The 27,680-nt window shown below is 49.1% G+C and overlaps 1 protein-coding gene across 4 annotated transcripts in view; it reads left to right on the top strand.

Annotated features, from left to right (window-relative positions):
* TNNI3K (TNNI3 interacting kinase) overlaps positions 1-27,680 on the top strand; it is a 248,625-nt gene that overhangs the window by 212,031 nt on the left and 8,914 nt on the right. For all 4 annotated transcript variants that reach the window (XM_016428860.2, XM_016428862.2, XM_016428858.2 and 1 more), the window contains 2 exon segments: positions 2,304-2,363; positions 6,851-7,020. In XM_016428860.2, the coding sequence (XP_016284346.2) occupies positions 2,304-2,363; positions 6,851-7,020 (230 nt within the window).

Genomic DNA, 27,680 nt, shown 5'->3' with positions numbered 1-27,680 from the left:
CAGGACCTCCCGTCATAGGGCCCAGCATTCCCTCCATGGAACCCCCTCACTGATCCCTTTTGAATTTTCAACAACAAAGGTTCCGAATCATCTTTGAAGGTTATCAAACTAAAGAAGGTCGTTGTGCTGGGGACTCCAGTCATGGGTGGCTTCAGGTATCCAAGAGGAAGGGCGGCTCTTAGGTGCTGCTGCCCTGTGGACCATGCCAGGGAGCAGTGGGTACAGTTAAGGGCAGGGCCAGGCGCGGACCACCTGGTCACTCCTTCCATTACCTGGTATATATGTCAGCCTCTGACAGAGAGTGACATCTCGGGAACACGCTGAGCAGGACGGGGGGCACGCCGCCGCTCCCAAGGGAACCGTGATGGCCAAGAGGGTGAGCCAGCCACCTGAAAGGAGAAGAGAAGAGCGCATAGTCCCTCGTGTTGGCATTTAGGGCTCCTACGTGAACTGCTGCCAGCTCAATAGGATGCTAGCGATTTCCACTAAAAAGATGGCGTGATGCTCATCTCAGTGTTTTCACGAGCTGCCCAGCGAAGGGCCCCACAAACGCATCCTCCGCCTGCCTTGAGTTGGGCAGCCGAGGATGCTGGAGTGGCAGAGAGCTCCTTTTCATGGGGCTCCTCTCCTTTGATGATTATACAGAGGCGGGCTATGAAGGGACGCTGGAGACCATCTCCACAGCACTAGGTTTAAGTCCATGAGGAAGTGGAGGTCCAGAAACGCTCATTGGGTTGCCCAGGGTCATGGAGGGGGGAAGTTTCTGAAATGGGGTTCTTAACCGGGTCGTCCTGACTCTGGATCCACCATGTTTCCCCTTCTGCCCCCGGATCTCTCAGCATGCTTTCCATGTCACATTTGGTCAGATCACGACTAGAAAATCACTCATCCAGAAGTCCCTCGGCAAAAACTCGGCTGTTGAGCTTAAGATTTTGAATGAAGACCTCACAGAAAGGGTTGGGGTCCGATGCCTTTAGTTTTCTTTGATAGCATTGGCGCCGCCCATTGTGCCACTGACGTCATCATTCTCACCATAAGCCAAAGAAAGAGTGAAGGAAACGGATCCAAAAGCAACCTCCTGGGAGAGTGGACAACGTATCCGTCCTCACAGCCAACCACCTCTCCAAAGAGGCGTTCCGGGACCTACCCTCGTGGCATCTGCTACATGTCCCTTAGTGGAAGCTGCCCCAAACCCACCAGCATTTGGCCTTGACCCATTTCGTTTCCAAAGTCTTTGGAACGGCAGCATTCCTGGCGATGGGGCCGACTCTACTGAGCCCTCAAATCCTCCTACCGGAGTCCGAGGGGACCTGTTTTCCAAAGCATTTTCAGAGCTACCAGCAGGCCATCTAAGAAGCCCGAGCCTTGGCTGGTGGGGACTCCAGGAGTTAACAGCGTTCCCCCCTTTTCATTTCAGTCTTTTATTTCGAGGAGGAAAAACTGCCATTTGCAACCTGCAAAGGTAATTAAAGCGTTTTCGCAGCTCCATTATCCGAATGCAGTTGCCAATCCTGACTTAAAACTCTTATCAGGAAGAGACTCACCATTGGACCAGGAAGAATAAATGAACATTCAATTAACACTTCAATACAAGAGTATGTTTTAATAAAAATATACTTTATTGTTAATCTCTTCCTCTTTGCAAATGCAAATACCCCCATTTTCAAACTGTCAAAGACAATTGTCATTCTTTTATTCTTGCCAGAGAGGGAGAAAATAAAGGCTGGCCTGCCTGCCTGCCTTCCTTCCTTCCTTCCTTCCTTCTTCCCTCCCTCCTTCCTTCCCTCCCTTCCTTCCTTCCTTCTTCCCTCCCTCCTTTCCTTCCTTCCTTCCTTCCTTCCTTCCTTCCTTCCTTCCTTCCTTCCTTCCTTCCTTCCTTCCTCTCTTCCTTCCTTCTTTCCTCCTTTCCTTCCTCCTTTCCTTCCTTCCTTCCTTCCTTCCTTCCTTCCTTCCTTCCTTCCTTCCTTCTTTCCTCCTTTCCTTCCTCCTTTTCTCCTTCCCTCCCTCCCTCACTCCCTCCCTCCCTTCCTTCCTTCCTTCCTTCCTTCCTTCCTTCCTTCCTCTCTTCCTTCCTTCTTTCCTCCTTTCCTTCCTCCTTTCCTTCCTTCCTTCCTTCCTTCCTTCCTTCCTTCCTCTCTTCCTTCCTTCTTTCCTCCTTTCCTTCCTCCTTTTCTCCTTCCCTCCCTCCCTCCCTCCCTCTCTCCCTCACTCCCTCCCTTCCTTCCTTCCTTTCTCCCTTCCTTCCTTCCTTCCTTCCTTACTTACTTACTTACTTACTTCCTTTCTTCTTCCTTTCTTTACAGGGAAGACCAGAATTTTCTGAAGTTGTGACTAAACTGGAAGAATGCCTTTGCAACATTGAGGTGAGTTTGTCTGGGTGGCCACCCTTAATGGGGAACCACAGCCTACATATTCAGGTGGTCCCTGGGCCTGCCAGGTAGGTGATACTTCAGAAAAGCGAGCTGGGCTGGGATCTCAGCCTTTGTGGTTCTTATTGACATTTCCTGCAGAGCCCCCCCAAAAGGCAGCATGCACAGATGGCTCCATCCTGGTGCAATATAGTAAATGATAAAAGAGGAGCCAGAGAGAAGCCATCCAGCAAACACAGGCATGACCTGTCTCAGGAGAGCCCCATAGGTAGACATCTGAGCTTACAAAAGGGTAAATGGAGGGAGGCCCTAGCCATGTTTAAAATACATACATATATGCATATGTACATGGCTCTTTAGGCAGGTCCCTATAAACATGTTTGCTTCCAGACCAGTCTCATGACTAGATGACCGGTTTACATCACAAGAGCCACCAAAGACCCAATGAGAAATGAAGATAAAGCCATTCCAAAGGACGGTGGAGAATCTGTCTGCTTTACACAAATGCGCTCTCCTTGCTTTCTCCAGAAGTGACGATGCCACAGAAGGGGCCAAACCTTTGGCGCTGGGTTTGCCGGGTTGTTTGTTTGTTCTCCTTCAGAGGGAGGAGCTGCCAGCTTGAATTTGCCGCATAATGACTTCCATTTTCTACTTCAGGTTACTAGTAGGAGCAGGGCCAAAGGCGAGCGTCAAAAACGGGCAGAGCAGAGACAAGCATGGGCACTGATCCGTACGAAGCAGTTTCCCAAATGCAAACTCCGTTCCCCTTCTTTCCTTTTTATTTCCTATTTGTAGTGAAGAACTCTAGAAGAAGAGGGGAACGACCCTTCCTACCCAGGTGCCATCTTCTCTGCTTACATATGTAAGGGGAAGAAGGAACAGACAAGTGAAAAATCCCAACAGAGCTTAGAAAGGGTGGGAATGGGAGTAGCATTTTCTGCTCTAAATAGAAGGCGATGCTGCCTCCATCTTGTGAGGGAAAATGAGGTTCTTTTCCAACTTTGTAATGAATTTGTAGGATTCCAAAAGCCCAAGATCATTTTGAAAATAAAGGACTCATCAGTTCCTCACTTTAGGAAGGGAAGGACCCTTTAGGAAGGATCCTTGAAAGGCTCCCAAGTCAAACACCCTAATTTTATAAATGAAGAAATTAAGTCAAAGAGGGTTAAGGGATTTGCCCAACATGGTGCAGCTATTAAATGTCTAAAACAAGATTTGAACCCAGGTCTCCTTGACTACAAGCTCTACATTCTGTCTGGCACATAAGACTTTAAGTTCAACCTCATGCTGTTGTGCAAGGCTCTGTAGAAGGAACTGGCGATCTTTTAAACCATAGAAGAGAAGGCTTAAGGGGAAAGTAAAACTGACTTCAAAGATATTGAGGCCTCGAACATGGAAGGGGAATAGACCTTCCTTCCCCTCCTCGAGTTAGGCTCCAGAGGACAGACCTAGGGACAGCCAGGGGAATCGAGAATAGATTCCCAACCAGTGGAGCTTTCCAAAGTGTCCTGAGGACCTCTTCCCCCTTATTGGAATTCTTCCAGTGGAGGCTGGACCACCATTTCCCTAGTCCGTTGTAGAGAGGACTCTTGTCCAGGTCCATCTGGGGGAAATGACCCCAGAACTCCCCTCCGACACTGAAATAGCACAGACAATAGAAGGACTCCGAAGCTGTCTCTGCTGAGGCTTCTCCAAGCCTCTCAAAGAGCAGAAGTGATCCCTATGGTAAAACTAACCAATGACCCGGCTTAGGTCTGACCCAAAGGGAGCCATTGGAGGAAAGTGTGGCGACCCACTTAAGAGACCGTATTGGAATCCGGAATCTCCAGCAGCAGCAGCAGCAGGGATCTGGGCCGAGCGTGGCCGTGTGTTGGTTTGCTTCTCTTGTTTGGCAAGGTGCCTGTCCACCTGGCACCTCTTCCCACATCTTCTGAAATTTCAGTGTGCAAATGTGCAGAAACCCTTGGGCCGCCCAATTGGGCTGGGCGGTGGCAGGCACTGCAGCTACCGCTGGTGCACGTTAGAACTGCAAACACAGTGGATACTACGGAACGTTCCTTTCCCATGCTGCTCCTCCGTGGCTGACTTTCCTCCCAGCAGCCCTTCCTAGTATCGTTCTTTTCCAGTAGGTTCTCTCATCCGGCCATGGGCAGTCCTCAATCTTGGCACAGTCACAGAATGGGAGGACTGGAAAGAACCTCAGAAGCCATCACGCCCTTCGGTGAACCCCAGATGGGAAATCCCAGGCTAACTAAAGGGGTGCCCACTAGTGGTCATCCAGCCTTTGCCTCAAAGATTCTTAGGTGTTTATCGCGTTAAACAGTGGATGGACGAGTCTTTGGAGGGAGTTACATCCCAAAGCCTAGCAGTGGTGAGGCACTTAATGAAAATGTCTGTTGAATTAAATCGCGTCAGAGAGCAAGAGTAATCCAATAGGATTTATTCATCAAGCACCATACAGTATGCAGAGGAGGCAACTAGGTGGTGCAGTGGATAGAGCACCAGGCCTGGAGTAGAAAGACCCAAGCTCAAATGCAGTCTCAGACACTTCTTAACTGTGGGACCCTGTTTGCCTCAGTTTCTGCATCTGTAAAATGGCCAGGAGAAGGAAATGGCAGCTCATTCCAGTAGCTTTGCCAAGAAAACCCTAAATGGGGTCAAGGACTCAAACACAATTGAAAACAACTTCACCGATGAGAGTTATAGAGCGAATTTACAGATCACATTAAGGTTTATAAAGGGTTTTGTGCTCTTATTCTGTCCTCCAATGGAGTAGGTGCTGTTATCATGATCCTCATTTAACAGATGAGGAAACTGAGACCAGAAAGGTAAAGTGATTTACCGAGAGTCTGAATCCCCACCCCCGTTCAGCTGCCCCTACTCCAGCCACCTGGCTGTCCTGCCCGTGCTACAAAGACAAATGTCGGGGAGAAAAGTCACTGCCCTCAAGGAGCTTCCGCTCCACCAGGACACAGGAGGAGATACAACCTCTAAAGAGATGCATAATAATTATGGATGATCAAGAGATTAAGACAATTAAATTGGGTAAAACTAAGATATAATCAAGGTTTTGTGAACCAAATCCTTCTTAGAAGTGCCCTAGAAATTCTTTTTAAATGAAAGTCGTTTTTGAACAACAAAAATGTTTTTTGTTACACTAAACTACCCAGATGACTCTCTGCTTCCCCTCCCCCATTAGAAAAGGCATTATTTGACAAAAAAGACACAAGTAGCTCTAAAGCCATGCCTTGCTCATTTCTATTTATCGGCTCTTTCTTTCGAGGTGGACATAAAGAATATTTCTGGGGCTCTAAAGAATGTTCTCTTGGTTCTGCTCATTTTGCTCTTCATCACTTCATGTAGGTCTTCCATTTAAAAAAATTAACCTGATCGCCATTTCTTCTGGAGCAGCAGTATTCCATCACCACCATATGCCACAGCTCGGGCCTCCATTCTCCAGTGGGTGGGGATCCCTTGGATGGCCAGTTCTTTGCCACCACAGAGGGAGCTGCTGTAAATCTTTTAGAACATGGAGGTTCTTTTCCTTTTTCCTGATCGTCTTAGGACGTAAATCAAGGAGTGATGTCTCCGGGTCAAAGAGTGTACCCAGTCTTCTAACACGTTAGGCATAAATCTAGACCGCTCTCCAAAATGGCTGGATCAGCCCACACATCAGCCAACAGGGTCTTAATCAGTGGCCCCATTTTTGCACATTTCCTCCAGCATTTGCCATTTTGCCCTTTTATTATTTGGCCAATCTAATAGGTACAAGATGATATCTCAGAGGCCTTTGGATGTGCATTTCTCTACTCAATGGTGATTTAGAACGTGTGTGTGTGTGTGTGTGTGTGTGTGTGTGTGTGTGTGTGTGTGTGTGTGTGTGTACTTCTTTGATTTCCTCATCCCCAAACTTCCCACTTTTGGCCACTTATCAATTGGGGATTTCATGGAGTTACAGTCATTTTTTTTCAACAAAGCAGAGGTGGTTATTGTGATCAAATGGCATTCCTAGAGAACTTCAGAGCTCTGCAACACTTTGAACTGTCTAATTTAATTCTCACGACAGCACTGTGAGGTTAGTGGCGACATATATTCCAATTTACAGACTGAGAAACTGAGACCAAGCCCAGTGCAATGGCTCCCTCCGGCTCCCCCACCTGGTCTAGAGCTAATTTTTGGCTCCAAAGTCAGTTCTTAGGGAAGCCTGCCCTCATTCATTCATTTTGTAAACTTGACTTCGGAACAAGGCATTTTAGGAGGCCAAGTCGGGGGGCAAAAAGCCCAGGTCTCAAAAGCGCATAGAATCAGCCTTGTCTAAGTGACAGAGGATAAAAGGAAACACCGAAAAGACTCCAGGTGCATGGAAATTAAGCTGAAAGAAATCCCAGTCTAGAGATTAAAGTACGACCACCTTTGCTTAGCCTCCATTTTTAAGCCTGTCTGCTTTGCTTAAGGATTGAAAAGTCCCTTTCTCTATGCAGCTGATGTCTCCTGCATCAAGCAACAGCAGTGGATCTCTGTCTCCTTCCTCATCCTCTGACTGCCTGGAGAGCCGGGGAGGCCCCAGTCGCAGTCATGTCGCCGCCCTCCGAAGCCGTTTCGAACTCGAGTACGCCCTGAATGCCAGATCCTGCATGTACTGGTCCCAGAGGTAAGTGGTCCTTCCAGGCAAGTGGGATAGCCAAAGTGGAGATGGAGAAGCAGCAGAAAAGGGGATCCTCTGGTTAGAGCAGGGGTCCCCAAACTTTTTACACAGGGGACCAGTTCACTGTCCCCCAGACTGTTGGAGAGCCAGACTATTAAAAACCTATGAACAAATCCCTATGCACACCGCACAGATCTTATTTTAAAATAAAAAAACAAAACGGGAACAAATACAATATTTAAGATAAAGAAAAAGTAAATTTAAATCAACCAATTGACCAGTATTCCAATGGGAACTCTGGGCCGGCTTTTGGCTAATGAGATGGTCAGTGTCTGCTTCCATACTTGTCACTGCTAGCCGTAACAAGTGATGTGAGTGTGCATCAGTTAGTCTAGATCTGGTTGGAGATTTCAGATGTTTCATTCTGGAAAAGATCCATCACAGACATAAGAGCTGCCAAAGATGGTTGCCATTTTGAGTGTGTAGTTCCTGCGATGTCTCAGAGGGGAGAGATGCAGAGAAGACAGGCAAGATGCTTGACTTCAATGCGTCTTTCAGTCACAATTCTGCAGGTCAGCCAGTTCCATTTGGTAAATTGTATCCACATCTTCAATGTCAATAGAGACTGGGTTATGGAAAAGCTGTACATCCTGTTCCTGGAGATGAAGCTCTTTAAATCTGAATTGGAGCTCCTTTTGCCACCCTTCCAGTGAATCCACACATGTTTCTTTTGGGAATGCAGTCAAGGGTTTTTCCGCTAACAGATTTTGAGTTAAGGAGAGATGGCAGAAATTTTCCTCCTTCACTTGTTTGATAAGGAGGTCTAATTTTACTTCAAATATTTTCACATGTGACTGCATATCACAGATGAGCTTCCCTTTTCCTTGAAGTTGCACATTGAAACTGTTGAGTAGCTCTGTAACACCTGTCAGAAAGACGAGCTGCCATTTCCATTCTGCATCATTGAGCTCTGGTACTTCTTTGTTTTTTGAAAGCATAAAAGCTGTCATCTGTGGAAGTAAGTCATAGAAATGTCTCAAAACTCTCCCTCGACTCAGCCAATGGACTTCTGTGTGGTACAGAACATCTTCATAGACAACATTTAGCTCAGACAGAAATTTCTGAAATTGTCTGGATTTAATACATTAGCTCTTGATGAAGTTAACACAAGATACCACAATTTTCATAACAGAGTCCCACTTCAGTGATTTACTACATAGCAGCACTTACTTGTTGGTGGATGAGACAGTGTTTGGCTATTGGATAAGAATGGTTACGTTTGTCCATCTCTTGGTTAATGTGAACAATTACTCCTTTCTTAGACCCCACCATGCTAGGAGCACCATCAGTTGTCACACTGGCTAGTTTAGCCCAGTCCATCTCCAAATCCTTCAGTTTGGGAAACCTTTTCATAGATATCCTCTCCTGTCATTGTTCCTTTGATGCTTTGCAGTGCAGCAAGCTCTTCTGTCACTTCGAAATTGTCATTCATCCCACAAATAAAAATTAGAAGTTGTGCAGAATCACAAACATCATTGCTTTCATCGAGTGCCCAGGAAAAATAGGAAAGTTTTCTTGCGTAGTTTTGCAAATGCTGATGCAAAATTGTCTCCCATTTCTTCAATACTTCTTGTAATTGTAGATCCTGAAAGATTAACTGTACTAAATAAGTCTGCCTTCTCTTTGGCAAAAGAAAGAAGGCACTCTTTAACAAATTCTCCCTCCATGAATGGCAACTTGAAAACTTGCTCACAGTGATGAAATATTTAGCTGCTTCTGCATCACAAAAGTATTTTGTTGAGTTGTCAATGTATTGTTCAGTTTTAATATTTTATCTTTTCTCACATCTCTGACCAAACAATCATATTTATCTTTATGTTGAGTTTGATAGTGTCGATGCAAATTGTATTCTTTGACACAAACACAGACATTATATTCTGGTATATCAAACACACAGCTCTTTCCTTGTACTGCATGAAAAAGTAATCATAAACTCACTGTTCTTTGAATATTCTACACTCCGAGTCAATTTTTCTCTTTTTTTTGACACCATTGTTTCCTAGGGATTCCAAAATGCTATTAGTAAAATACATATATACATACCTTTATATTTATATATATATATGTATATATATATATATACACATATTCCTACAAAAATAATATACCAACAATAATTTTGCCCACACAGAGGCATACAGACTGCACTTCCCATCAATGCAGGCTGATCTGTGTCCATCAGTGCATCCTTCCCAGTCCATATCATTTCAGTCTCACCAGTGGCCATATTGGTGGAACTCCACTTTTACCTCAGGCTCACACTGGTGCAGTGTGGGAACCGGCACAATTACAGAGCTGGTCCCTCCATCATCTTCCAGTTCACACTACCCTGTGAGAACTGCACTATGAACTGTGAACTCACACAGGAATCTGTGGGTAAGACCCATGCGATCAGATTCCATGGCAGGAAAAAAGAAGGCACAACACTAGTGTGTGTCCTCTTGTGGTCCGTATTTATGGATCTGTAATTATAGACCGTAATATGAAAAACACACGCCTCACTTCCCCCACATAGTACAAGGGCAACCATACTCCCCCAGATGCACAACATAATGGCCCCTATAACCTCCCTTTGCCCAAAAGTCTCTCCCCACATTACTACACAGTACAATGGCCCCCAGGAGTATGAGGGCCATTGTACTACCATGTTTCCCCTAAAAGAAGACACTGTCTCATATTAATTTGACCCCCCAAAAAATAGGGGATGTCTTATAAAACACCCAGTGGCAGTGATGGGCTTCTCATAGCAGAGGCCCATGGCTGATGTCACAGGCCAGATCACCGCTCTCCGATGCCTGTATACAGTAGTGGAGGCGGTGCTGGGCCTGTGACACCGTACAGCGCTGTCTGGGATAGCGGAGGCTGCAGCGCTGGCTGGGATGGGCCTGTCCCACCTTGCACAGGCCCATCGCTGCCACCACTACACCGGGCAGCAGAATACACAGTGTGGAATCCCCTCCCCCAGATCGCCGCTCACCATGCTGACGTCTTCCATTGTGCAGCCACAGAATCCCTTGTGAGACGCCTCGTTCTCCTTCAGTTACTCTCAGAACAAGGCACCATGCAAAGGATGATGTCACCGGAAGTAGTGCTGTACGTGAGCAACACCACACTTTGTGGCACCGCCACACCAGTGCTCCTCTCCTGACCACCAATGAAAGAGGAGCCCCTCCCAGAAGTGTGGTGGGGGTCGGATAAATGGCGTCAGGGGGGCACATGTGGGCCTCGGCCCATAGTTTGGGGACTCCTGGGTTAGAGGATCAGCTGGTTAGCATTCTTCAAGTTCTGCAAAAACTAATTATTCCTCCCCTAAGGGCTAAGTTCACTTGCTTGAGTACTTCTCTATTGCAGCCTCTTGGGGCCAAGCTCCAGTTGTCCTAGCCTAGTTCCACTGCGGTCAGTTATGTTCTCTCCCTCATCAAGTTCCACTGTATTTGCTGCCCTCGTTACAGATTGTGTTCCCCAGTAGAAACCAAGTTTCCTGAGGGCAAGAACTATTTGTTTGTCCCTGGTTCCCTTGTCTCCCCAACTCTGGACCAGGGCTACACCCACAGAAGGTGCTTTGAAAATATCTGGCCAATTGAGAGGTCTGAGACCTGTGGTCTCATTGAAACAGGCAGGTGGTACCTTCTGATCTCAGTTGCACTGAGAGGTTGAGGGCCTTTCTTGGAGTCAGATAGCAGTTGATGTCAGAGGCTGGACTTGAACTCTGGTCCTTCTGAGGTTGGCCGTCTATCTACTGTGCCACATGGTTTCCCCCTGAGAGATTGGATTGGAATAGAAGATCCCCCTTCCCTCCCGTTAGCCTACATGTATATCCACAACCAGTTAGCAGGGAGCTATTTCTGTCTTCTGAAAGCTGGTGGGGAAAGTGTGGCAGAATTCTCCCGAAGTCCACAGATAGACAATATAAATATTATTCTCCCCACTTTATAGATGAAGGATTCAAATCTCAGAAAAGTTGGGACAATAACTACAAGTATTTCGGTAACACTTTAAGGTTTTGTAAGCATGATCTCATTTGATTCTCACAGCAACCTTATGGATCAGATGTTCTTGTTGCCTTCACTTTACAGATCGAGGAAACTGAGGCCAGGGGAGTGACTTGCCCAGGGTCATACAGCTAGTAAGTGTCTGAGGCAAGATCTGAAGTAAATTCTTCCTGACTCCACCACTACACCACCTACTTGACTAGTCATGTAGCTTCTTTGAGGCTGAGACAGTGTCTCTTTTTCATTTGTATCCTCAGTGCCCACCATGGTGCCTGGTACAAAGAAGGAATTTAATTAGGAGTCAGGGACAGAATGCCAGTACTTCTGACTTCCTGTCTAGTGCTGCCTGCTCATATTTGGCTAATGGCCTCATTAAATCAAAAGAAAGAAAAGAGAAAGGACTGTTCACAGAGAAGAGGAGAGGAGAGGAGAGGAGAGGAGAGGAGAGGAGAGGAGAGGAGAGGAGAGGAGAGGAGAGGAGAGAGGAGGAAAGGGAAGACTACTGTTTCTCAGTTGGTGTCAGAGGGTATAATACAAAGACTGATTGGTTTGGGGTAAAAGGACTTGGATCTGAATCTTGGTTTTGCTATATATGTGTGACCTTGGGCAAGTCACTGCCATTTCATCCTTTCACAATGAGGGTCCCCAATGACATGACATCCAGCCTCTCTTCACCTCTAAATCTATGATCCTGTGAGGCTTCGGTGCCTCACAGGAAGTCCAAGGTTGGATACTTGGGGGATGGAGGACGTAGGGAGGAGACGGAGTAAGGGGGCAGGTGGGGGTGCTAAGGAAAAGAAGTAAACCAAAGAAGTGTGTAGGCAGAGCCATGGAGGCCACCTTGAGCCCTCCTTGTTTACTAGGGAAGCAACATTAATGAATGCTTCCTTTCTCTAAGCAATCTGGAGGGAGCCGAACACCCTCTGGTGTTAAGGATTTAATGACGAGTTCACTCGGCACTCCGCGTCCCCAGCCTGCCTACAGTTCTCACAGTTGCTCCAGCATTCCCCGGGGACTCGCCGATGCTGGGAAATGATCTCACTCTTGTTGGTGGGCTACTGTCTAATTGTTCGCTTGTCCCTCCGGATCTGATCTAGACGGCAGCTTGTGGAGGGGGCGCCACCCTCCTCCCTTCTTCTGCCCCCGTCCCCCATGGCTGAAACCCCCCACAGGACCATGAGCAGATGGACTAGCCGCTTCTCTGGGCCCTAAAGGAGATCCCCCTGTACCGCCAGCCTGGAGCGACTGGCATTTTCTTCCCCCTCTTCAAAATGGATTTAGGCTCCCCTGGAAACAGGTTCTGTCTTAAGAAGGTCTCAGGAAACCCCAGTTCAGACGGTGGAGGAAGTGACTGAAATGTGGCTTCTTGGGCCAAGAGAAAGGCGTTCGTTCAGTCTTTCGAGGTGACCACAAATCCCTGTGTTGGGAGTGTTCCTTGGAATGGAATCGTCAGTTCAACTTGAGAGCGATTTGCTCACTTCGGAGGTCTCTTTCATTGCCAAAGGAATTAAATGAAGTAAAGGGTGAATCCACCAAAGGAATTGGCCTGTGTCTGATGGGGGGGGGGGACAATCGTGTCCTTCAGGCCAGAAGACAGTTCCAGTCCCAGCTCTGCCATTCATTATTTGGTGACGTCACTTCCTGAGAGGATTCATTGCGAGTGTCGACCTCCGGAGGACGTGCGGAGGAAAGTGCTTGGGAAACCTTCGAGGTGTTTCTTTGGGCACAAAGAATGGTCGGTCCCCTGCTCCTCTCCTGCTCTGAATCTTTACCTGTCAGGCCCTCCTCCCGTTCGCACTCCATCCTGGTTCCCTTCACTGCGTGTGAGCAAATGAACGTTTCTGATCCCTGGACACCCTTGCCAAGGGGTCATCTCCGCTGTGATGGGCCCTTCAGAGGGAGCTGGGCTTCTCCCAAGGCTTGTTGGTCCTTCCTCCACAGTATTTCTCGTATCATTTCCTTCTCTCTATTGCCAGCCACTAAACTCCAACTTGCTTCCCCCAGGCCACTGCAACAGCCTCCTGGTTTGCTGCCCTGTCCCTGTTCTCTCTCCTCTCTCAGGCAGCCTCAAAAGCTGCCCAACTGACACTCCTCAAATGAGACGGGCCATGCCCCTGCCTTGCTCCAGAATATCCTTGGCTCCCTATTGCTTCTAGAAGGCAATGTTGCCCATTGACAACTCTCCACACCTGCCCCCATCTCTATTTGCAGGCCTTCACACATTCCCCAAACAAGAACACCCCATAGTTTCCCATTCCTGGCGTGCTCTCTAGACTCCTTCTAGCCTCCTGGTAGGCTCGGCTCAGGAGCTCCCTCCAACGTTAAACCTTTCTTGATGCCCCCCCCCCTTCCCCAGCTCCCACAGGAGTTCTTGGTCATGTCTGTGTGATGGAGCCCTCTGGCAGTCTGGTGAAGCTCAAGGCCCCGTCTCAGAATCACACTGAAATGCATAAGAAAACAATGGGAATACCATATAATGATAATAAGATAACATAAAATAATGGGAATAATAGCATAATATAATATAATGGGAAAATAAAGGAAGCCAAGCAAACGGAAATAGTTTCCTTATTTGTGTATATGTTGCCTCGGCCCTGGAATGGAAGCTCCTTGAGGCCTGGGCTAGCTCTCCGGTGTGCTTCCTTCTGTTCTCTAAGCCTTGCCCAGGATTCCTGCTCTAGAAACCCTGAGGAATGAAGGACTGAATGACTCACTCTTTAATCTCTTCCAGCTGGGACTTTGATTGCTTGAGCCTGTGAACCAGGAGAAGCTCCCCAAGCCGCAGCCCATCCTGCGCTTCCAGTAGGATGTTAACAATCTTGGCCGGTTGGAGGTTGGAAGTTGGTCTTTGGATCTCCCCTCCTTCGCACTGGCTAGAAAGGCTGGTTATGTTCTCTGTGGAGGCAGTGAAGAAAGGAGCTGGGCTGCTTTGGGGCTACTTTCTTCCTGATGGAGGCTTGGGGGACGAGGGAGGAGAGGGGGGAAGATATTTGACCAAAGGGCTTAGTCTTTTCACACTAATAGCTCGGCCTCATGGGCCACTGCAAGCTTCTGTGCTACTCTGCTGTGTGCCTCCTGACTGGTGATTGGTGCTTCTGAGCCTCTTTTATATCCTAAAGAGAACGGGTCTTGGGGTGGGGTGGGGGCCAATGGAGGAGGAGGAAGGGGAGGCGCCGATGGGCACCATCTCCGAGCGGCGTAACTGAGCCTCCTTGGAGGTCCTTCAGCCTCGCCGCTGCCCTTAGCAGACTCATCAGCCCCGCCCCCAGCCTAAGGCCTCCATAATAGTTATTAACGCAAAGGAGCCTGGGAAGGCCGCGCCCTCGGGCACCGCCCGAAGTGAAATGGCGGTCCTGGAGGGATGGGGCGGCCAGGCCCCCTCCCCCAAATGAAGCGGGAACCTCAGAACCAGGCCAGCTCCTATTCCGGGAGATCCAGGCTTTCCCTCCCTCCCGGTGGATTTGTCTGTTGGGAGGTAACGGATCAAAGAGACCCAACGAGGCTTGGCCGTGGGGCTCCTCCAGCCCCTTTGGCTTGGGGGACTGTCAGCTTGGCCGAGGCCAGGCCAGCGCCCTTCTAGGCCACGTGCTCTCCCCGAGCCCAGGTGGCCCGCAGCTCTCTTCCAGCCTCCGAGCTGTGGCTTTCGCTTCCTTGGCCCACTGGGGCCTCCGGTTCCTCATCTAGAACGTGAGGGATTGGCTCGAAGGCCTGGGCTGCGGGCCTGGCCCAGGCACTGGGGCCCGGAGTTGATGCTCCGCCTCCCTGAGGTCCGACTCTCCTCCTGCTGCTGTTGCCAAGGCTTCCGGCTTGCATGGCAACAGTTGCCAGGTTTCCAGTAAGAGGAAGGGCGGGGAAGCATCCCTGAAAGTCTCCGAGGCCGGAAGGATGAGCTCTGATCTCTGAGGCTGGTGAGGAGCCCCAGTCCCCCGGGGCTTCTCCCTGGCCCTCGTGGCCCCTCTGCTTCCTCCCTCTCCCTCCTTCTGCCTCCTCCGCAAGGTGCGGGGCCTCCCTCAGCTCCCCTTACGGGTCCAGGAGGAGCTGAGAAGGGGCCTTCCTGGGCCCCTGTGAGGCCACAGAGCCCGAGAAGCTCGGCGCCCCTCCTCCCCCATTAGAGCCCAATGGCTGCTGCTTTGGGCCCTCTCAGCCGCCTCCTCCCCTGCCCAAAGAGGCACCAGTCAGAAAGCGGTCCATTCTCATGGCCTGGCAGCCACTCTGACTTGTGGCTCCCAGAGAGCCAAGCGCAGGCCTCCAGGGCTCCAGAGGCAAATGCTGCCCTGACCATGACCGCCTGATAGGCTCTCCCAGCCAAGGGGAGGTGGGGCAGCAAGGGACCTCTCCAAGGTATCACTGTCCCTATGGGAAAAGGGTTTGCCAGGAAAAACTATTCTCAAATGGATGAGGCTGCCTCTGGAGGTAGTGAGTTCCCCGTCCCAGGGAAGGTCCTTAAGCAGAGGCAGAATGAAGGCTTGTGGGGCCTGTGATGGCCTTCTTGCCTTAGCTGTTTCAGTGTAAGCCCTGAGCTGGCCAAGAGCTCTACCAGCTCACTCTCAGATCTTGATAATACAGATGCAGAGCCCAAGGCTGGGCCAGACCTCAGCAGTGACGTGTGGAAGAGTCTGTGCAGGAGGCGCCTCATGGACTCCGCTTGGAGAGGATGTTGGCCAAACAAGGAGGGAGACGGGCACGAGAGGGCACCTGCGGCTCCAGGAAGGTCTGGCCAGCTGCACAGCTCTCGGGGCTGCCCCTCACCTGGCGGTCCTCCCTCTGGGCCCCCAGCCGTGCAGTGGTCGCCCCAGGGTCCCCCTCCCAGAATCACACGATGTGGACTCGGACGCTCAGTGACTTCTCTCGACTCCCTCATTCTTTGATTCCCTCCTCTAGGCCAGGCTCTGGCATGCAGGGACAAAAGCCCAAGCAGGCCCTGGCACGGAGTCCTGTCTCACTGCTTCATTATGGCTTTGGGTACGAGGCTAGAGCGAGAGCAGGCATCCTCCATCTATGCTGTTTGCTTTTGAGCTGGGAGGAAAGGGAGTGTGGATGGGGCTCTCCTGCCACCGTCGCAGTCAAAGACAAGGACCCCTCGCTGTCCAGTGCCATTGCAGAATGTAAACCATGGAAGTGGAATGATTGGGGAAGCCAAGCATCCGGCTTTCTCTCCATCCTGGCTTCACCAGATGGCAGAACCTGGAGCTAGAAGGGGGCTTCAGAGACCATTGCGTCCGCCCCCTTCCTGGGACAGATGAGGAAAGGAAGCCCTTCCAGGAGAAGCGGAATGATGGCCCGAGGCCGCACTAGAAGCAAAGGTCATCGGAGCCAAGTCTGCCCCGAAGAGTAGGAATGGTTCAGCGCTTTGTATTTCTACCTGCAGCTCACGGCATCCTGTCAGGAAGAAGCTGGACAAGTAGGAAGTGTCTGCTGATGGGCCGATTCATTTCATCATGATTCCACTCTCACCCGATACAGGTTGATGAGTCTTGAAGCCCTCCCCCAGGGACCAGCCTTCCATCTTCTTGGGTCTCAGTACCCCGAGCCCCCAAGTACCGATTGACATCTTGGTTTGGTTTACCATCCTGAACACTCACACCCATGTTGGGAATGACCCTTTCCCATCTTTGGGGCGTCTGCCTAATCCCTCCACATACCAGCACAATGTCAGGCACGACAGAATCCAGGGCATGCTAGAAAGAATTTAACAATTGGATCTCTGAAAAAATGGATTCAAGATCCACTTTTAAGCTCAGCCTGTGTTGTTGACCCTTTGGCCATCACTCATGAGTTTAGACAATCAACAAAACAAGAAATCAAAGCATGATTTATTTAGCAGCATTTGCTGACTTCCCAGGCTTAAATGTTCCCACCGACAATTTAATAATCAATTATCGTGAGCCAGTGTGCGGCAGCTTCAGCATTCCTGGAGATAGAACACTCGGCGAGTTCAGAGAGGATCACTAGAAAAGCTCAAATGGGCGGGACGAAACTGTGGTGGAAGCCGAGCTGAGGTGAAGAATGGTTCCCAAGCCATACAACAGAAGCACACGTCCCTGTCCAACTGCTGACTGGCAGATACTGGCTATCCCTTTACGAATCACTCTGAGAATTATGGACGTATCCGGCCATTCCTAGTTATCCTGGTGCAACTCTGCCAGCCCAAAGGGCTACTCGAGGACATTCTTTCTGGTTTCATTACTGCTCTTTTGTGACAGCGGGTCAACCCTCTAATTCTATAGAAGAAGAAACTGAGGCTAGAATTCTATAGAAGAGAAACGAATCCACTTTCTCAGTGGTTAATGTGACTCAAACCCTGCCTTCCTGACTCCCAAGCACAGTGCTCCATCCATTCCACCATTCCAGCACCCCCAGGGGACTTTCTTCACCCCACCAGTGCTTATGGTAGAGGACAAGCTCGTCCTGTAGTTGGCTTTTGGTGCCTGTCATGCTGTTAATCAGCTGAGCGCTCCAAATCTTCCATCCTTCTTGCTACCTTGGTAGCATCCCTCCCAAGGTTCCATTCTGTAAGAAACAAATTTCTTCAGCATTGGAACTTGCTGGTGCTTTTGGACACCTGATAGAGCATTTGAGGGAGACCAAGGCCTTAAAATCAGCTGAGCATCCCAGAAACTTGAGATATGCTAGCTGCCTCCCTGAGGGTCAAGGGGGCATTGAGCAGGGGCCGAGGTGTCTGGAGAAGATATAAAGGATTTTACTGGATGCAGGTGCCGGTCACACTGCAGGTTTGGGGACCAGGAGACTGAGGCCACACTCGAAACCATGTCTGCAACTTCTCCCCAGGATCAAGAGCTATTAAGCCCACCCAGATCACTTCCTCAAAGGGCCCACATCTGCAACAGATCAATGTTTTGCCTTCCTCTGGAAGTAGGACTGTGCTTTTTTAACCAAACCTTAGAAAGTCTCCATTTTCCACGAGGCAGCTGGCAGTACAATGCCGGAGTGCTAAGTGTTTAACATCCTGTCACTGCTGTAACTGATTAAGTCATCCTTTTTGGTTTCAGAGCTTCGTGTTTAGGGGTTGAAAAGCTAGATTGATGAATGTTCTCAGAAAGACATATTTTTTGAGGAGTAAGTGAATCTGATGGCACATTACTTCACAGTTTAGTGAAATTCAGCAAATCTAATTCTATTATCCTGTCAAAGTTTCACAAAAAGAGACCTGAAAGCATATTTTGAGCAAACCTTGAAAGATTCCAGCGGCCGCATACGCATCTGCAAAATTCAGAAACATCTGGTGCCGACAGACCTTTGTTTTTCCGTCGATTAGGAGAATAAGTGATATTGCCAATGATTAATTGAGTTTCAGTAAAGTTCTTTTTTAGTAACGCGGGGCCTCTTTTTCCTTTTAAAGGAGTGCCGGGGCAGTGGAACTCTAGCAACCGGTATTTTCATTTCAAAAGCTTGTCAAAATGTGGGCGGGCTCCCTCAGTGAAGCCATTTCCCTTCCGAAAGGCAGGGTTTGAATGCAGATTATACAATCGAGTATTCGGTCTGATCGGGCAAATAGGCTTTTGCCTGAAACAGCACAAGTAGCTTGAAGTTATTCTAGATACCTCCCTGCAGAGCAAACTGTCAGAAGAGAAGGGAAAAGGGACGGCCAATGCTTTGGGCTTTGGGAATGGTTTCAAAGCATGTCTGGTGAAGATGGGGAAGGGATCTTTTCCCCTTGGGTCTAGAGTAAGGAACTCCTGGTGCAGCGATGCAGATTGTCACAGGGAGAGGGTGATATGAGAGGATGCTTAGGAGCACCGAGCGCGCTCTCCTGCTTCCAAGGATAGCTCTCTAATGGCCGGCCTCCACGTGCCCATCAATACACAACGGATATTGGCCGAGTTTAGTTACGTTTTCAGAAAGAGGAGTTCCAGGGGCGGATAGGCCGGGGGTCCCTCTTTCCATGACGCCCCTGCTCAGCTTTTCCCTGGGCACGTGCGTGTCTCTCTTACAGAAAACTTCCCTTGATGCATTTGAAAAGAAGTTACGATTCTCACCTCTCCCAGCATCCGAGCCCCTTCCTTATTGTCGCTCTTCAGATTCCCCTTGGAACCAGCGATGAGTGCAAGCATGACCCGGCCCGATAGCCAATGAAACCTTTATTGGAGGCCTCCTCAGTGCCGGGCACTGCGCTGTCCTGGAGGTACGAGGGAGAGCAGCTGCCTTCCACGAGCTCCCACTCTAACGGCCCTTTACAGAGGAGGCCACAGAGGCACAGGCTGACCAATGGACGGCCAGAAGGTATGGAAAAGGGAGCTGGGGAGGTCAGGTGGAGGACTAGAGCTGCTGGGTCTATAGTTCTGGGATCACCCATTCTTGGCCCTGGGTGAGATGATCCTGGGACCCGGGACGTAGGAAAAGAGAAGGAGGACAGAGCCACGGACACAGGAGTGCGGGGAAGAGAACGTGTCCAAAGCCGAGGGCCGCCTCGTTATCTGTGCCAACCTGTGCCTCTGCCAAGGCAGCACCTAAATAAAAGAAGTGCATTCCTATGGGAACCTTTGGGGCTCCCATTACCCAGCCCCAGGAGGGGAGTAGATGCTCTCCTTTCATCGGCTTCCCTTTCAGCATGGCACTGGGCGCTGGGGAACAAGAACCCCGGGGACTCTCCCCCCAGAATCCCATCGCTTGGGAAGAGCACAGACAAGAGGAGGAGCCTGGCTTCCCAAACGGAGGGAGTGTGCCCACTGCGGCTCACCACTGGCCCTTACCCAGGCAGATCGGCGACTCCTCCATCGCTCATAGTCTGACAGGTGCCTGGACCACCGAGGGGAACGTGACTTGTCCAAGGTCACCCACTTATAAGAGTCCAGGTACCGCATCTCATTGGAATAGCGGGTGAAGCTGAGACGCCACTGACTACTCCGCTGCGCCCCTCACTCTGCTGTATTAATCCCCATATTGGGGATTCAAGAGTGAAGGGGATGATGGTGACCATGAGGACAGCTAACCCTGTAATAGCATGTTGAGGTTTGCACATGTGTATAAGTATGTACATACACATGTAGAGTCACACACATGGACATATGCATGTGTACACACACATGATCATTTCCTCTTCACAAGAACTCTGGTTAAATGGGCTATTGCTTTCCCCAGTCCAAATGAGGAGGCTGAGGAAGACAGAGGTTAACCTGGTTTCACCTCACTAGAATATGCCTGAGGAGGGATTTGAACTCGAGGCTCACCGCCCAGGATTCTGTGCACAGTGACACCACCAGCTCCCATGAATATATGCAAATGCTCAAATAGATCCAAGATGGCATGACGTGGCTGTGCCCTCCAGCAAGGCAGTTCACAACCCATCTGTGCCTGTCCATCCGGTGCACGTTCTCCCAGAAACTTAATCTTCGTGTCATTTGGCTCTTCTATAACGTCCATCCATCACTAGGTGACTCCGTGGATTGAGAGCCAAATATAGAGGCAGGAGATCCTGGGGTCAAATCTGACCTCGGACACTTCCCAGCTGTATGACCCTGTGCCAGTCACTTGGCCCCCATTGCCTAGCCCTTACTACTCTTTTGCCTTGGAACCAATCCACAGTACTGATTCCGAGACGGAACAGAAGGGTTGAAAATAAACTAAAGTTCCTCTCCATGACTTCGTGTCTGCGTGTATGTACGCATGTACATGTCTGAATAGTTTTATTTTTTACATTTTACACATATAGATTTGTAAAATACTTTCTATTTACCTGTCAGTCAACCAACACACATTTGCTCCTCTTGAATCTGGGTCAGGCATTGAACTAGGTCTTGAGAAGACAAATTCGACGTGTTCCTGACCTTGTCTCCAATTTGTCCCGTATGCATCTTCTTTCAGTGTGGTTATTTGAATGTCTTTGGAGTTAGTCCAACCCAATCAGCATTTCTTAGGCTCCTGCCATGTACCAGGTACTGCGCTCGGTGTTGGGCATACGGCAAAAAGCCAAAAGCATCCATTGCTGAGTTCAAAGGAGCCGACTTTCTTCTGAGCGATGCAGTCTGTAGGTGGAGAGCCCCGTGTCCAGCCCCTACGCGGCCCCCATCAAACGTCTGCTCTGTTGAATTAGCCTTTGAGTCCTCCACAATCCAATGGAGAAAGAAGAAGACGCTGTTCTCTAAGCTCAAGTCTGCTGGCTGCTCTTGGTGTGCACCCATTGATCAAAGGGGGACAATCGTGCCTCTTTGTGGCGCCACCTTTCCTCGGCTGCTCTCCATCAAAGTTCCGACCCATCGCTCGCTCTTTAGCCACTGCCTCAGACCGTTTCACCCCTGCAAGCACTTCTTTTCAGCAACTTCTTAAAGACCGATCCTGACAGACCCTCCACTAAATCCCCAACCCCAGAGGCAGCACCCATCCCCCCCCCCCAATGATTTATCGGCACAAGGAAGAAAGCAATTATTCTACCCCGTGCTCATGCTCATAAGGATGTCTAGTGCTGGTGGGACAAATGAGGAAAGCAGTATTTGGAGTATTCTCAGATTGTTCTAAAACTGTGGAGAACTTTGCTCCTTCCCCTTCCTGTCATCTGGGTTGCACCAAGGTGACCTATGGGCACTGTGCCGTCCTACCTCTCCATGCAGAGCATTCCATCTCCCATCTTCAGGCTCATTTAGGGGCCCCGGCGCTCTCCCCTTCCCCCTCCTCCATTCCCCCTTTGTTTGTTGCTTCTCATAGGCAGGGCCTGGTTTTGTTGGCTTTTGCATCACAATTCTTGGCACATAATAAGCATTTAATAAGTGTGTGTTGTCTTGCCTTGTTGATCTATTGATTGAGGGCGCGTGAGCGTGTTTTTTCTCCTCTAGTGGCACAGGCTCACCTGCAGTCCTGAGATGTGCTTATTTCTAGGCTTGGAATTCTTGGCTTCCTTAGAAAGGCAGCCAACGTTCTACCTCTTAAGAAAGACTTCCTTGGCCCCCTTAGTTTCTAGCCTCACCTAAGAAACTCACTTGCAATCACAGTTTGAATGGCTCCCTTTTTTATTTGGCGGGTATTTGTCTTTCCCTCCCATGAGCCCCGCTGAAAAAAAGACAAAGCCCCAGTCCAGATTGGACAATTTTAGTGAGACATTAATGCACCTTTTGTCTTTTGTGCACCTGCCTTCAAAACACATCCAGCCTTCTTTGGGCCTTTTTGTTCCTTTTGTGTCTCTAGCACTCAGCACAGTTCTTGGCACATAATAATTAATACATGTTCAGTGCCTTGATTGGCAATATATTCACATCGACTAGATAATATCATGTTCCTTTCCCCTATAGAATATTTCTTTGAAGGCAGAGACTGTTTTATGTATGTCTCTCTAAATCCTCAGGTCCTAGGATAGTACTGAAAATATAGCAAACACATAAAAATGATTGTCAAATGATTTTACAAATGAACAGGAAGAGAAGGAGGAGGAGGAAGAAAGGAGGAGGAGGAGAAGGAGAAGGAGAAGGAGAAGAACAAGAACAAGAACAAGAACAAGAAGAAGAAGAAGAACAAGAAGAAGAAGAAGAACAAGAAGAAGAACAAGAACAAGAAGAAGAAGAAGAACAAGAAGAAGAAGAAGAAGAAGAACAAGAAGAAGAAGAAGAAGAAGAAGAAGGAGGAGGAGGAGGAGGAGGAGGAGGAGGAGGAGGAGGAGGAGGAGGAGGAGGAGGAGGAGGAGGAGGAGGAGGAGGAGGAGGAAGGAGGAAAGAGTGAAGAGAAGAGATTACCAGGGAGAAATCATCAAGATTTCCTTGGCAACTGGCTATATTGAACTTTAGATGAAGACAAGACAAGCAAAATTAAATCAAAAATTGTACACCAGTGGTAAATCCAGAGTAAAGGAAATGTACAATGAAGCTAAGAAGGTCATGAGGAAACTTGGAGGGCATTTTGTCACATTGCTCCACAATAGTCATACTCGAAAGCCACATCATAGGGCGAGGTGACCTCTGGGTGCTCTCTAGGATTATCCCCATGGAACAGAAGCTCTGGCACATTCTGCCAAGTTCTACAGGTCTCAGATCTGGAATGTTCTCCCTCCTCAGCACAGCCTTCTGCCTTTTCCAATTTCCTTCAAAAACCATCTCAAAACCCACCTTCTGCAGAAGACTTTCCCAGTTGCCCTAGATGTTATAGCTTTCCCCTTTGGGGCTATGTTTCATCTATTCTTCGTGAATGTATCATACATTTACCTACCTAGATACATACTGTTTTCCCCACTAGAATGGGAGCTCCTTGAGGGCAGGGACTCCCCCCCCCCCTTTTATACCTCTGTTGCATAGCTTAGCCCAGTGCTGCATGCATAGCATTTATAAATGTCATAAATGTCTGTTGATTGGTTAATTAGTTGGAATATAACCCTGGATACGGGTTGTAGGCGAGTAGTCAGAGCACCAGCCTTGTTTACTCATTCATCAGCTGGTTGGCTCCAGAGCAATGAATGTCTGCGCCATGCCAGTTCTTAAAAAGATTATTGCTTAGAGGAGAGTCGCAATCTGCAGTGGCGGAGAGGGTCCCAGGCTTTAAAATCATTGATTCTTAAAACATTTGAGCCTAATAAGTTTCTAGTCTCAAGACTGGGAAGGGGACTTAGTGGGCATCAAGTACTGCTCCCTGATTTTAGAGATGCAGAAACTGAAGCTCCCAGAGAGAGAAAGCAACTTTCCCAAAGTCACACAGCAGGCAATGAGCGCTTTGTGGATAGGGAAAAGAAGAGAAGCCAAAGCTAGAGATGTGGATTTGGGAGTCAGCTGTGTTCAAGCAATGATGACTTGGTCCCTTGGGCACATGATTGGATTTGGAGTCAGAGATGTGACTCTGCTAATGTGACTTAAAGGACTTGTAGAAGTCTCTTAACCAAAGGGAGGTGGGAGAAGCCACTAAAGTCCTTCCACAATCAAATCCTTTGAAGCAAGGCTTGAAGCCACGAGAAAGAGAATGGGTATAGACATGACTAGATCTCAAGGATTTTGCCACACAAAGAAAGTTCCTCCTATCCAGGGCAAACAGCAAGCATATCTGCCACAGGCTAATACAACTCGATTCAAATGATTAAGATTTTTCCTTCCTTTTTTTTTTTGAGTGGTAATTTTCATTCAGAGCCAGGGGGTGAAGTCTTAACCTAGCTAATGTTCAAAGAAAAGGACTGTAGCCTCGGTTGAGACAATGGTGGATTGAGAACAGAAGCCCTGGGTTCCAATCCCAGTTTTTCCACTTACTTCCTATGTGTCAATGGGTAAATCATTTGACCTTCAAAAATTCCAATTTTCTCCTCTTGAAAGAGAGGAACTTGGTTGGAGCGACTTGGAAGGATGCTTTCAGCTCTACACTGCTGTTCCATGGCACCCGGGGTCTCTTGCCCCTGTCACCCTATGATTGTGTGACCCATGCTTTCTTGATTTGCCTTTGAAAGGCAACCGATGGGTTTGATTTTTCTGCAAGAGACATTTTGCAGTAACCTCTCGCTCCAGGATATGATTTGGCCATTGCTCTTTCACCGCAGCGACAGCTCTAAATTTATTTTCATTTAGGATGTTGCGGGGCAGGCGACGGTGACAGAGACAAAGCGTTCTTCTGTAAGCAGCCAGAATGAAATCATGAATAAATAAACACAGCGAGCTTCCCTCCCGGCTAAATTAAGAACTGTTTATTCGTAAAGGAATTCAGAACAGAGTGTGATTGGGAGCCATTGAAGAGGTGGGGCAAAGGGGTCTTCACCTCTAATAAGATGCATGACGCTACTGTTTAGATCAGGAAAAACGGGCTCCTCAGAAAGGGCGGGACCCTTTAGAAATGCATGTAGTCCATTGAAGAAGGCCATTTTCAATGGGCCTGTTTATTTCCAGCTGAATGCCAACCCATCGACCACATGCTTGAGGAGCTTTTCCTAGGTTTGCCATCGGTTCCCCTTTCAGAACCAGACAATACAGAAACTCCTCCTTAGATAGCTCATTAGGCTTCTCGCTACTCTTTCTCCATCGGGAGGCTTGTGGGGCAGTTCTTTGCCTCCCTCCATCTAGGCTGTTTGCTTCTGAGTGAAACCTGCCTTGGTCTAATCCTCCTCAGTCAAGACACAAGAGGGCATCTGGCCTCAGTTTGTGCTTTGGAAAATGAAATGGAACCGTTTACTTTACTTGGGGAGAAAAACTAAGGAAACGTGTCGTTCCTTTGAACGGCGGGAGACTCCGGGTGCAGAATGCTCCATCTGTTGTCAAATGGCGCTGAGGGGCGGGTCTGCCTACCTGTTTTACTGCTTCCTTTGCTTGGTGCCAAAGGAAGGGCCTCTTCTGGCAAAGGACGAGGGTTTATGGGAACCCAGGGGGCACCGACCCACCGACCCAAGGTTTTATGGTAACAGTAGAAACAAAGAAGCAAACAAATGCAGATTTATGTTCCCAACGCCACCTTCCCGAGAGGAGGCCGGAAGATTTCTGTGTCGCTGAAATATTTGTGAGTGATGATGTTGGGCATACAACAAGGGAGACACTCCCGAATGAAAACCCGTGGAGGAACCTGTTCCACGCCCAGAGAACTTTAGGACATTTTTAGTTTCATGAAAGCCAATTGGACCAGTTTGCACGGATGAGAAATGTTGCTGGAAGACTTGAATCCTGGGATGACACAGTGGTTTTCTGCTCCACGTAGTCGTGGACATGATACTACCTTTAGGAAGATGGCTTCATGGGGAGGATTCTGAAGTCTCCAGACCTCAATTTAGAGACGCTCACATCAGTAGAAAGTTCTGTTTGTGGCTGGTTGTTAAATATCTCCCAAAGAAACCAGAAAGGCAGTGACGGAAGAGGCCAGCCTCAGGAAGAGAAGGCTGCCATTGTCTAGAGGATCCGAGTAGGAAACATGGCGGGGAATAATGGAAATTCCTCTTTTCATTTTCCATAACTAAGGCAGAGATGTCGTGATGTAATGAAGTGAGTACTGTTGGACTTAGAATCATAAAGTCCTGAGTTTAAAGCTTCTCTCTGACGATTTTTATTGGTGCCATCTTGGGCAGATGCCAACCTAGAACCAGAACCTAGAACTGTTATTGGGAGGCATGCCCAAAGGGCTAGAGTGGTAAGAGGCAGTTCGCAGCCTGGAGTTCTCTAGTCCTCCACGCTGATGATGTTCCGGGGCAGTGTTCCTGCCTCTAGTGATATTTGGATCAAGTCTTTCTCCCATAGCTGTTGGGAGCAGGAATGTATTACATGCCTTGGGCCTTGCTGCCATTGTCATTGGCAGTAGGGCAGAGAGGCTCAAGGCGTAGCCACTGTGCCACCTAGCAGCCCCGACACGTCCACACATTATTGTGTATGTGTGGATGGAGAGGCAGGAAGAGAAACCAAACAGAGACAGACAGATCGACAACTGACAGACTCACAGCCAGCCAGACTGATTGACAGAGCGACTGACCGACGAAGGGGCAGACAACAGAGAGGGTAGGCGGGGACTCTGCAGCCTCCCCAGGGGAGCCCAGACGTTGGCCCTGCCTAAACGCTGGAATAAATGATCACGTCCTCCAGGGGAGAGTGAGGGGAGAGGAGAGAGCTTGCTGTGAGAGGGAAAGGGAAGCACTGCCCAGAGAAGCAGAGGGTCCAGCTGCGGATCCTGCCTGCCTCTCAGACCAATGACCTGCCCCCCCCTAGCTGTCAGTACCCAGAATCCGCTTTGGCCTGAGTTAAGTCCAGCAGTAGCTCCTCCACCTCCTGCCTAAGTGAAAACTGGCTCGACCTAGCCAGAGGAGGGGAGACATTCATGGAGGGTCTGCTGGGCCAGATCCCCAGAGTGGGAGGCAGCCACAGCCCTCCAGAAGCTTCCAAGATTGTGGATTCTAGAAGGTAGGAAGGAATCGGGGCAAGGGGGGATCCCAGGACCTCTTGGAAAGTCTGAGGAGGGGAGGATTCCTTTCCGTTGGGAAGTCAGGGAAGACTTCGTGAAGGAAGCAAGCCTTGAAGGAAGAAGAGTTTCACGAGGCAAAGAAAGGGAAAACATCCCAGGAATAGGGCGAGAGGTGGCCTAATTGCAGGGCACCGTCGGGCTAGTGTGGACAGACTGTGTGGGTCTGACTACCAGTCTGGAGCCAGAAATGGGAAGGTCTTAACTGGAAGGCAAAGAGGTGTGGTACTGAGCTCCCCAGAGGGTGTTAGGCTACAGGAAAGATGAGCAGACCTGCAAGTAAGGGAAATTGTTCTGGCTGCTCGATGAGGGCATATTGGGGGTGGGAGGAGGTGAGAAAGGAAGGGACCCCATACAAGAGTCTATGCTGGAGTCATCTGGGCCTAACCCTGGGGAAAGTGATGCCACCTGAACAGAGGGGAGAGAGACAGAGAGGATCAGAGGGCTTCGCAACTGCCTGGAGAAGGAGCCCTCCAACATCCAAAATAGAGGACTTGTGTTCAAATCCTCCTCCTGCACCCACCTATGAACATTGCATGAATCATCTCACCTCCCCCAGACTCTGTTTTTTCATCTGTAAAATGTAGCTTTAAAATCAGATGGCCTCTTGGGTCCCTTTCAGCAATAAAGCTATGAGCCACCTCTGGGTGGGGAGAGAAGCCGCCCCGAGAAAGTCAGAGATGGCGGCAGCTGGCGCCGGTGGTCTTCTCAAGGACCGGCTTCCCCTTGGTGCTTTTACGTTTGCCACGTGCCCCCAGGGCCAGGTTCCATTGG

The sequence above is a fragment of the Monodelphis domestica genome, chromosome 2 (genome assembly GCF_027887165.1).
Source record: "Monodelphis domestica isolate mMonDom1 chromosome 2, mMonDom1.pri, whole genome shotgun sequence".
Lineage (NCBI taxonomy): Eukaryota > Metazoa > Chordata > Mammalia > Didelphimorphia > Didelphidae > Monodelphis > Monodelphis domestica.
This window is presented reverse-complemented; position numbering and strand designations above follow the sequence as displayed.